Source organism: Rhinichthys klamathensis, unplaced genomic scaffold (assembly GCF_029890125.1).
Source record: "Rhinichthys klamathensis goyatoka isolate OS25496 unplaced genomic scaffold, OSU_Roscu_1.1 h1tg000095l_1, whole genome shotgun sequence".
Classification (NCBI taxonomy): domain Eukaryota; kingdom Metazoa; phylum Chordata; class Actinopteri; order Cypriniformes; family Leuciscidae; genus Rhinichthys; species Rhinichthys klamathensis.
The window spans coordinates 1874704-1887016 of NW_026606634.1; the positions used below are offsets into that span (position 1 = coordinate 1874704).

General features: G+C 38.3%; 1 protein-coding gene across 1 annotated transcript; it reads right to left on the reverse strand.

Annotated features, from left to right (window-relative positions):
• Window positions 1–253: 253 nt before the first annotated feature.
• On the reverse strand, window positions 254–9223 carry LOC130086274 (endothelin-3). Its single transcript, XM_056252529.1, has 4 exons — window positions 8882–9223; window positions 7280–7514; window positions 3566–3703; window positions 254–740 (listed from the first exon to the last, which is right to left on the reverse strand). Exons 1-4 carry the CDS (start codon window positions 8949–8951, stop codon window positions 722–724), a joined length of 462 nt encoding a protein of 153 aa, XP_056108504.1. The 5' UTR covers window positions 8952–9223; the 3' UTR covers window positions 254–721.
• Window positions 9224–12313: the final 3090 nt, after the last annotated feature.

Sequence of the window (12313 nt, forward strand, 5' to 3'; positions counted from 1 at the left end):
ATATACTCTCTATTACAGTTATTCATATGTTGTGTATTATTGTGGCATTTAAAATGGACATCTTGAGATTAGTCATCAAATACATGGTTTCTTTTATGCATGGAGAGAGCCAGGAATTTTCCTTTTGTCTTTTCGTTAATTATTTATACTCACAGGAAAACTTCAAATCATGAAAGACCATATTAATTACAAACATATTTTTTAGAATAAGCCAATGTTGCAATGTAGAGTTTGCTGTACAGTAATTCAACGCATATTTTAATCAAGTCCTTTAAATATTACATGATGGTGATTGGTCTAAAAAGGTTAAAATATTTTTCAAAGTCCTACGATAAAATGCTTATTCAACTCCACCATGCATGTCTGATCTGGAAGTCAGATCATAGTGGCAAGTCAAATTTGGACCATCACAGACATCTCACCTAAATGCATAAGACACACATGTTCACATTGAGAGTGGCAGTCCATGCATTGCTTCTTCTTTAGCTTAGGTGCAGTTATGTAATGCTTTTTACGATCACAGTGCCAGTCCTCTCCAAATATTCTGTTCCTTCGCTCTGCTCTTTAATTCTCCCTCTCCGTAATAGAATCCCGATGGCCTTCCTTTTGGACAGACATGATTTTTTTTCTCTGAGGTGATTCTCCAGGTGTTGGGACAGAAGAATGAAGAGGCAGTCCAACAGATGAGTAAATATCAGTTTAGCTGTGCTCCAATGGACGATCATGTTGACCTACCCCTTCTGAAGGAGAACAACAAAAAAGAAAACAAAGTATTGATGGGATAGGGAAAGCTGGTGGAAGTAACTTCTAAATCTATTAATGAAAACAGTTACATTGAATGTGCCTGCCTACATTTTTATGTTATTTAGATAAAGACACAAATATTTTTACTGCATTACTACATAGTCTATAATAATCCACACAACCCAGGCTTATTGGTAAAATGTGCCCGTGGTGATAATCGCACATTCCACAACTCTTTCAAAGTGAAATGTCCGAATTATCGGAAGCATAAGAGGGCGCCCGTAGTACACGTCATCAGCTGTTTTGTCTTCAGGAGCCGTTTGTTTTGTTAGTGGTGGCAGGATCATGACAAATCTTAACAAGCGTTTTAGGAAGTGTGTGCCTCCGTGTCTGAGGTTTTTGACACCAGAGGACACACACACTCAACCTATGCGTTCATTGCTTGGGAGAGGAGTATGAATCAGTGCTCAAGGGTTCTGTATGCGCCCAAAATTCACAATGAGGAAGCTCCGGTCACGTTTGTCCCTATTCTCGAGGTATATAGGATAAGCATCTGTGCCCCACAGCTAAGGCTGTTGCCAAAGCAAAGCGGGTCGAGGGCTGGCTCTTTCTCTCGCCTCAATCGCGAGCTCAAGTGATCTGCTGGATCAGGATGTGTATATCTAGTATAGCATATAGCTGGCACCATCCAGCCAAGAGGAAGTGGATGAGGTTGAAGAAGGCGAGGAATGTGTGTGTACTGAGTCTTCTTAACCTGCCAGCCCCACATACAGGGAATCGTTGAACGTCATGAACCGCGCCACAGCCAGATTGGTTCTGGCTTGGGAATGTGAAACGGGAAGTCGCTTGTGGTAGGTTGGATGAGTGCTTTCTGTTAGGCCATGTTCGCTCTTCCCTCATGAGCCTTCATTTCTTCCCGACCTCCATGCTGAAGTGCAGAAGTCATGGAAGAAGCCATATTCAGCCCGGTTTTATCCGCTTCATAATTCAAACTTCGCAAATGTGGTAGAATTAGTCAGGCTGGGATGTTATGATGGCCCCTGTGGACGAGACGCTATCTTGTGAGCCACAGATGTGCTGAAGGCCTACCAGGCAAATCTGGATCAGGACCAGGGCCTGTCCCCTAAAGCGGTTGCTGAACTGCGGTACACCGTGAATCTAGCTCTCCGGGCCACTAAACAACAGCCGCTGCTATCGGTCGCTCGATGACAGCGATGGGTCACAGAGGGGCATCTGTGGCTGAACTTGGCGAACATCAGGAAGAAAGAAAATAATTTTCACCTCAATGCCCCATGTCTTGTCCTCTGAACTTTTTAGGACATTTATTGAGACTGTGATCTGAAAGTTTAGAGGCGAGGACGCAGTCGGCAGTGGTCAGAAAATCTATCCCGCACCCTTTCAGATTCCGACTAAAGTCTCTGGGGGTTCGAGGACCGGAGGCAGGGCCAGACCAGAAAGATAGTGTGGCCACTCGCAGAGGAGGAGAGACATGAGGAAGACGAGACAGGATCTCAGGGAAGTGATTAATAGGAAGTGCTTTGATAAAGATCCGAACGCTGATGGAAAATAACTGTGGGAAGCAGGGTGGGGCCGAGAGCCTTGGGAATGGAGTGAGGCCGATGGTGCGAGTGTTAATGAGCGTAACCTGCGCCATACCGGCCTCGAGTCTCACGGAGGAACTCCAGGAGGATAAAAGTAGGAGTGATGACAGTGCAAGACAAGAGAGGACCAGGCCTGGACTATTTATGTTGGTGTTTTGTTTTAGTTTAAGTGGCAGTCGTCCGTGAGGCAGCGCCAGTTCAATAACAGCTATAATAACATCTCTCATCTTACCTCTTTTCTTCTCCTTCAGACAAAGAAGTTGATGACGTGTGCTACGGGCACCCTCTTATACTTCCAGGATCTCCGCTAAAGACGTCACGGACTGTCACCAACCAATCAGATTGTAGTGTTTTCACATGTGCTTCCGACACCGGATAAGCTGATGGCGTCCCCATAGCGTCCATCCAAGACACTGTGTCTCGTTCCCCTTTTTAGGGAGCAGTCGTAACCTAAGACATTCTTTATCAATTAATTATCTACCCTTGTTATCATAATTTGTGTGAAAGGGATGAAAGGTATTTGGTATTTTACTGCCTCTACTATTCATTTCAGCTGGAGATTGCAGTGAATTGTATGTAAAGGTATGTTTGTTTGTTTTTTTCTCGGAGTTTGGCAAAAATGTAGGTAGAGGCCAAGCGGCAACATTGCGGTCTGTCTCTTGAATGCAACGTGGAAGTGACTTAAAATGCAATTCATCGTCTGGCCGCTAGAGACAGGCTCCAAAAGAGAGTCAATCCCATAGACCCCCATGTTAAAATGCCCAACTTTACAGCAGAAAAAAAATAGCATGGTCTACAGCATGGTACTAGAAGATGTTTTGGTCTATATGGCTGATTCTGCCAATCATGACTACTTTGAAGGGGGTGCATTTTTTTTTTTTTTATAACTCATCCGTTTAAATTATATTAAGCCTTAAAGTTCTGCATAATTAAGAGTGTGGCCACTTGAGTGACAGATGGACTGCCACTGATGCTAACAGAGAGCAGACAAAAGGCTAGTACCTTTTGTCTGCTCTCTGTTAGCGTCACGTCACCTCAGCTAATCCGCCTTTATGCCCATTTTCGTTATCTGGGAGTGACACGCTACCAAGATGGGCTTCAAAAATGCTCTTCAGAAACCTGCGGGTGACGTCACTGACATATTTTTTTACCTATGGTAGAGGCACACTTTCCCAATGAGGCTATGTTGGTACTTTAGCGGTTCAAAGGTGTATTGTTACCTCTGACTGCAGAACGCGGTACACTCTTGGTCCTTGTGTAAAGCACACGTGCAGCGCTGACCTCCTGCACTGCCCTCGGCAGAACGCCGTATCCGCTGGGAGCCTCTATAACTTGACATGCCATATGGGACAGTGCGCCTGCCAATACACAAAGGAGAAAGGGTTATGACCTTGCAGTTAAAGAAAACACTACCACAGCGGTGCTTAAAGGCAAACCGCGAAAGTGAGAAAGGCTTTCAATGCTTTGATTTACTTAAAGGACTTGAACCAGCAAACCTTCTTTCTTTTTTTTAAGAAAAGTTCAAATTCTCCCTTGAAATTATACTGTATATCACGTCTCCATCCACCTTAAAATGTCAGAGTCTGGAAGATTAAAGAAGGATTTAATGTGTGCTCAGAGTTATTGTGTCGTCTTTCACAGCCCTAGTTTGATCTTTCTTTTGCACTCATGGAGCAGGTTACATACACAATCTGCCAAGAGGTCTGAAATAAGACACTGAACCATGAATAATGTGGAGGTCAGAAAATTGTCAACACCATCCCAGATTATGAATGTGATCGGCATGCCAACCTCACTGTACAAACACCTGAGCATGGATTTGAATATGGTAAAACACATTAAGTTGAGAGATTTGGACTCTTATTTATAGCTGTCAGCATTATTAAATGACCCTTAATGTTTAAAGCTGCAGTCCGGCGTTTTTCCTCTTTGTCGCCATCTCTGTTTGAAATCTGCAATTGCAGTTATTCGCGGAATTATCAACTTTACGTGAGTTGTACTTCAACACCCTCGACACGGCACAGCGCGGATGAACACAGTGTTTGAGGAGAGTGTGCAGCTGTCAGTCCGATGGGGATACTGGCATTCAAAATCACAGATTATTATTTTTGGAAGTATGACCAACATAAGAATATTCACCGGAAAATGTAATCTGAACTAATAAGAAACATCAACCTTTGTTCTGGTTCTGACATTGCAGTAAATCGCGCTGATTAAATCTAACAATCGCTTATAAGTTATCATATCACGAAAACCATGCAAATTATACTTTGTTCTCAAATTGTTAATGTTAACAACGTCAGCATTACGTGACTACATATAATGTCCTTTCGATATGTATCCTTGTTTTCGCATGGGTCCGGTTGCGGTCTCTTTTTTTCTGAAGCCACTCCGAAGTCCGAACGAAGTCTTTTGCGTTTTACAGCGGGTGAATCTGTTGTCACTGGTGATTGTCGTTTGAACATTTCTGGATCCGCCATCAAATTGATACGTTTATTTATATCAAGTGCTGTGAGAAAAGGCTATCTCCACCTCCAACATCCTCACACGCAATATAGCCTACTAGCCGAGACTCCTTCTTTATGTGTACAGATGTGTGTGTACAGATGTGTGTCTACAGATGTGTGTGTGTACAGATGTGTGTGTACAGATGTGTGTGTACAGATGTGTGTGTACAGATGTGACATAATGACGCAAAGACATGCTCGAATCTCCCGTGGAAATCCACCAGTACCACTGGAATTAAAAACATTATTACAAGCTTACCACTTTGAATCGAGCTAAGGCAAGCAGATAGTTTTGAACACTGGCTGGTTCTGTATTTTCTCAAATATGTATTTTGGATCATTTTTAACCCAAAAAAAGCTACGGACTGCAGCTTTAATAAACAAGCACACTCTTAGAAGAAAATGTTCAAGAAACTTAAAGGGTTCTTTCAGGTGCTTATAATATATTATGCAATTATTTAAGACTTATATAGAACCTTTTGGCCATAAATGGTTCTTTAAAACTGAGTCAAAAATCGTAGGGTTCTATACAGGTATGTGATATATAGAACTTTTTAGGAGTTCCCATGGGATCATTTAATGAATATAGTTTTAATGAATTTTTATTTTGATTGAATTGTATTTATTAAATAGCTTGAGAACATATTTTATCACCAGTTAAACATTAAAGCATTATGCAATCATTTAAGATGTTTATCCTTATATATAACTTTTTTTTGTCAAGAACCCTGTAGTTCCATCTAGAACCCCATTGAACCTTTTTCCCCAAGAGTGACAAGCATGCATATAACTTTTAAGAATGACAGGCGTAACAATTCTGCAGAAATCTACAGAGATTTGCACAGATTCTGTGTTCACTGGCAAACCAGTTTGGTTAGAAAATGTACAGTAGTGGTAATATTGGTAACAGTAAGAATAACAGATACAACAAAATACAAAAAAGTGCAGATCATACACAGCAGGCTTGGTTTGAGGACTTTAACAGCTCATTGATTACATGACATATGGGCCAACTTCCAGTTCATTAGACCTTGTGTTTTTTGGTAACACCTCAATAAAGGACTCTTATTTATACTGTATGGAAACTAATGAAGCAGACTCCGAGGCTCAGTAAATCTGAACAGCTGTTCTCAGGGAGCTAAAGGCCTCATCTGCTAAGAGTTACTTCTGCAAACATCCAGTCATGAAAGCATCTCTTTGATCTCATCTATTCTCTTTAGCCAGTATTATATGCTAGACAAGTGCCTGGACAAGTGGCTGAGAAGATTAATTACTCTCAGAGAAAATAATTACTGTAGGCTATGTTGACCCACATTTCAAGATTTCTGAAGTTTTTCTTTATGAAGATGACTTATGATAAATTCTCTTTAACAAGTTGATATATGTCACATATAATATGCCCCCCCACCCCCACCCCCCACACACACACTCACACAAATTAAAATGTCAACTTTAGTTGGTGACATATAGTTTTGCTAATTTACTAAGACGGAGCTCGTAGCAGAAACTGAAACATTTCCCGAAACTACTACGGCTCTCTTAATAAAGATAAGTTACTCTACCAAGGATCAATCATCATCATGTACAGTAAATTATTATTCTGAACATTTTGGATAAGAATGATGCATGTGGATTGTTTAAACTAGGTTTGCAATGTTATCTCTGTGATAAGGAAGGGGTAGGCCAGAAATAATTCAGGTCTGACAGAAAGGAGAACATTTGTCCACGTGTCTCTGTTGAGTACACTGCCAAATGTAATAGTTCACTTTTCCTTCTAAGACAGAAATCATGTTGCAGTTAAAATATAATGCAACACATTCACTATTTTTCATTTTAGCAACCAAATTTGGTTACACTTTATTTTAAGATGAAGTAGTTACATTGTGCTTCCTCAGATAAGCACTGAATAGCCTAATATTAATGAACTACATGCATTTACTATAGAGTTATGGTTAGGGTTTGGTTTAGGGTTAGTTACTTGTAATTATGCATAATTTACTGTTATTACCATAGTAAAAACATGTAGTAAAATGTAACAACAGCACCTTAAATTAAAGTGTTTCCCAAAATTTTAATCATTTTATTCTTCCATTCTTCTTCTTCTTAAATGTCACAGTAGTTAGTGGTTTGATTATTTCATACATTTTACAAGTGCATGGCATCTGTACAGTAGATTGTCATATGTCATAGTTAGATTCAACATATTTCTAAGGGTTATTACAGTAATAAGAACCAGAAACCCTTGCCACAATAAATGTTATTTAATTACAAATGTTTTGGTGTTCAAGTAGCCCTATTCATAAATATGTTGTCACATTTATTCACTGCTATGCCATTTACCAATGCACTTAAAGATTGTTTAAATCAAAGTTATAGCCATTGTAAATCCATCTTTAAAGAAAGAGGTAAACAGTAAAAGAAACATACTCAGGTGTGTTGATCCAGATGATGTCCAGGTGACAGTAGTAAACACACTCCTTGTCTTTGTAGGAGTAACATGTGCATCTCTTGGCTCTCTTCCGTGGTTTTATGAGCTGGCAGAAATAACACGCTCCAGGTTTATTAGCAGAACCACCAAACTGCTTAGGAGTCGCACTTGATACTTTAGTTAAATCCTTCGCTGTGTTTTTCACAAGCACATCTTGACGAAACGTGGAAAAGCCTGAATATGAAAATGCTTTAATTAGAACAATGTCAAGACTTTTCATTCAAATGATCTCATGTTGCAGCAGCACTAAAACATCATAAATCCCTTTCTGTCCGATATATATTTTACTTTGTCACAGTAAAGGTTCAAAAGTAGGTTATGTACGTTCACCTTACAAAGAATGTGCTTGATATTATAACCTAAAAATGTGCTTCATGTGGTAAGAATATATGAAAAAAGTCCTATAATAGTCAAAAATAGGCATATCATTTATGGGTGACATTGACTATTTTAAGGGTCAACACCTAGGTTTCCCCAGGGTGCGAAATATGCAGTAAGACACCGGGTCACAACCCAATAATGAAGGGTTGAAGCCCGAAGAAAAAAGGTTACAAACCTTTAGGTAAAGATTTAGACGGCCCGTATTTTCACAATGCAGGAGCAGGGGCCACTTTAGTCCCACTTTATATTAGGTGTCTTTAAATACTAATATGTACTAACATTTAAATGAATAATTTGATACAATGCACTTATTGTGTGTTTTTACAACTTATATTTTTTTTAAAAAATACCTGCATATAATTACGGATGTAATAAATCTTTGTAATTACATCTATAATTTCCTTGTTGACACTTCCCTTACCCTTTAACCCACCCATAAACCTATTTCACCAAACCTGTCCTAACCTGACCCGTATCACACCTCAATAGCAGCACAAGTGTTTTGCTATTCAATGTCAATGCAATCCACATTGTTTAATGCAAGTACATAGTAGCCTAGTTAAGGACACAAATATAAAGTGGGACCCATAAACCCATAAATTAAGACTGTCTTAATAACTAGTTTGGCCAACTGGCATGTTCACTCTTACTTTTCAGATTCAGATTAGACCAAACTACCTATGTAACTGACTTCAATAGTTAGGACCAATCTTGAAGAAAAAAATAGGTTATAACTTATGATTAAACAATATGATTGACGCTGTCTTACACTTCGATCACGTTGAACATCAGGATCTGCTGTCATTATGTACAGTATCAGGATCTGCTGTCATTACAAGTGTTTGACGTTTGTGACAGTGGCGCCGAATTAGATTTGTGCTTAGGCTAATAGCCTACCTCCGATTATTAACTTTACTTTAGTGGGCTACATTGCATAATTTCGAATATGTATTTATTTAAAAACCCATTCCTTTTAAAATAGTCGGCACCAACTCCTCCTAACTCCTCAATATAGCCTATGTATATGCTTATAATACTTGTAGCCTATAATAGCCTAACGTGTTCTGTGCTTAAAAGTATGTTTTTTTTTTTTTTTTTTTTTTTTATTATGCACAGAGTGATTTTAGTCCACCGTACAATGCAATGCAATCTAAACCCACCGTTGGCCATTGCGACTGTTAGTCCAATAAAAAGCAAAATTCCCAAATGTATTAATGACACCTTGGCCATCCCAGTTATTCCAGATAGTCTCCGTGAAAAGATAAATCAGTTTAAAATCCAGGATTGACCAGAAGTGCTGAATGATCCACATGCAGGTAAAAGTAACATGTTGTTGTTATTCCCACACGGATGGTGATTTGTTCAGGCAGAAGAGTGGAGCTCGACAGAAAGCGTCCTCAGGTCTGCAGATGCTGGTGTCATTGCGCTGTTTCTCTCCGTGAGGTTTTATAGTGAACATCTATCATCAGCTCGAGAAGAAGACCCACCCGCTGGAGCACAACCTCACTTCTTCAGCTCAATCAGCTGTCATACACACCATTACATCACACACACACACACACACACACACACAGATCAGAACGTTATTTTAATGCCGTCACATTATTTATCAAATAATCCAGACATTTCGTAATAGTAATACGTGTAATGGCTAAGCCTAACTAATAAATAAATAAGCCCAACTAAGTCTCTGGTAATTACAGAGGTCTGATATTGATTGAGAAAGCCCCTTTCAATATTTTATTTATTTCCCCCCACCGTCCTCAGGCGCTTGAGACATAATGACATGTTCTGTCTGCAGATCATCAAGAGACCACACTGGAGACTTCAGTGCAATGCAGCTAAGAGCTGTTAGTAAAATTAACTATTTATTCAAGTGGGCATAAAAGTTTCAAATTTGTTTGATAAAAATAAAATGAACTCAAATAAATAACCAGGGTTGTAATGCATGTTGGGGGCTGGCTGCTTTTCAGGGGCTCTCAAACTCATAGAGAGAACACACTGAAAATGGCATGTGGTGTACAGTATAATTTTTCATTAAATCTAATTAAATTTCATCTTATTTAATTAAAATCTAATATCTGGCAGTAAATTGTATCCAGTGCTTGTTCTTTGCCCCAACGTTGCTCTTTAAATGCTTCTGAGAGACTTTTAATTCTTCAACCATAATTCTACAAAGACAATTTAAATTTTTTTTTTTTTTTTTTTTTTTTTAAATTTCGAAAGAAATGATTTTTTTACATCTCATACCATTACACTACTACCTGAAGTGTCATAAAATGTCATAATACTGAACTACAACTCAAACCACAAGCAAAAGAATGTGTAGTCATAAAGCCTTGTTAGCAGATTGTCCAAATTATCAGCATCACAGACTTCTACAAAGAATTTTAGAAATCCTATTACTGTTATCTATTCTCCTTTTCAGGTTCTCTCATGATATGTGTCTGTGAAAAAAAAAGGAATAATGTCTATGTGAAAACCATGGTGTCTTATAGATAACATATTGTGATGGTGAACTGAAACAGGACAACCCGAAACTGCAGAGCCAGATTAATTTACTTTTTTAATTTTACTTTTTATTTCCAACATGCATATTTAGTGTGGGGCCTGGACAAGACAATTTGTTCAGACTTCTTCTCTGACGTTTTATTTTTTTTAAGGTTTGCGGTCCATCCTTGGCTTGTGGTTACAATCAGATTCTGCCAGGTATTTATGAAGACTTTTCAACAAGTTTCCAAATGATTTAACTTAATTTGTTCCTTGTCTACTGTGTGTAGGAAGAACAAGTCTCATGATCAGTCCAATAAAATAAAAATAAAAAAATAAAAAAGGTCAAACAATTCAACAAATCTTGATGAAAAAAATGTATGATAAAATATAGTATGACAATTTGATTTGAGTTAATTTGTCGTCTCATTTGTACAGTCATTTTCTTGCTTCCTTCTCAAATTATGCCGGAGAACATGATCATCTGGTTTGGTTAATGTCAGCTCATGTTTATTCTGCTGTCATTAAGCAAAAACATGTTAAACACTAGGAACTACGAGGATTTCTATCTATATTCTCAGTTCCAACTACTATGTTTTTTTCTTCCTCTCAGTCGGCTGAAAGTACTCAAGTCACCTTGCATATCATGGGAATGCACAGCATGGGATTAAAATCCTCATTCCACATGGATCCCACAGGGAAATGAATGTTGAAAAAGCAGGCACTTCGAGGCCAGAATGAGGCATACAGGCATCGGGCATGTTATCAGACTTACAAACAAATGTAAAAGTGAGAGTTAAGAATGTAAAAAAGAGCTTAAATATCACGTCGTTTTGCTGTTTAGATGGTGGTTCAATATGATTAACTGCGTTTTTGCAAGGTTTTAATCAATGACTGCTTGTGTGGCCAGTCCGGTTTTATTTATTTACATTCACGCTGAATTTAACTTACATTACATGCATAATTGACCATAAAGTGATTGAATTCTGGTCTCGGTCGCCAATGATAACACATCTTGATATTTGGGCTTTGCATCACTCAGCAGATGATAACTATACGGACGTCTGGATCAGCAGCAAGGATTCTGCAGAAACAGTGAGCGCTAAGACAAAGGCATTAGTGCTACCATTCTTTATTTCTAATGGGGACTGGGGTTGTCAAGCCCCAAATGACCAAGAAAATCATAGATATGAGTCCTATGATTCTTGATGGCCAGTGAAAATCACCATTGTGCGTTAATAGTATTCAACAAACTGGAAACAAGAACTCAGACAAACAGGAACAGGGAAACCATGCAAACTAAACTAAACAGAACGTAGAAGCTATTAAACTAAACAAGACAAGATCATAACACAGATATACCATGCAAACAATATGTCTTATAAGAAAACACAATTAACTGTAGAATGCAAAAACTTGTTTCTGACCCTCATCGTTGTCATTTTCATATTTCATAGTCATATCCTATACTAAAAAAAATTATACATTTTTGTCAATAATAGGCTATGTATTTTCTTGAAACTGCATTAGAATAAATGCTTTATGCCTTTTGCACATTTGACCAGCTGAACATTACTAATTCTATGTATTTTCTTTCTTTACTCTTAAGCCGAGGAGTCTGTACAGGCTCAGGAATAAGAGCTTTTTATCCTGATGCATTCAAGAGGTTTTATCTTGAAGTTAAAAAAAACAACAACACACACCCACACACAAAAAACATGATTTACACATTTTCAATTTTAAGTCTTTTTCTTTACAGTTGAAATATTTTATTATGTAATTTAAAATATATAGAGCACCACATAAAATCAGCTGATTTGAGGAATTCTTTGTTTTGTCAGGTACAGGTGGTTTGAAAGTACATTTTACATAGTGGCTTATTATATGACCCATTGGAATCTTTAAAGACATTAAAGCTGCTGTCCGTAACTTTTTTGGGTTAAAAATTATCCAAAATAATAATTCAAAACGGTTAGCTTGTAATAATGATTTTAATTCCAGTGGTACTGGTGGATTTCCGCGGGAAATTCGAGCATGTCTTTGCGTCATTACGTCACATCTGTACACATAAAGAAGGCGTCCCGGCTAGTAGGCTATATTGC

What these genes read in the sequence shown, in the direction of transcription:
- LOC130086274 (XM_056252529.1), bottom strand. Translation starts at nt 8,951, where the DNA reads ATGGCCAAGGTGTCATTAATACATTTGGGAATTTTGCTTTTTATTGGA. An exon ending in AACAGTCGCAATGGCCAACG is followed by an intron (nt 7,515 to 8,881) that starts GTGGGTTTAGAT and finishes TTTCATATTCAG; the next exon opens with GCTTTTCCACGTTTCGTCAA. An exon ending in ATCTGGATCAACACACCTGA is followed by an intron (nt 3,704 to 7,279) that starts GTATGTTTCTTT and finishes GTGTATTGGCAG; the next exon opens with GCGCACTGTCCCATATGGCA.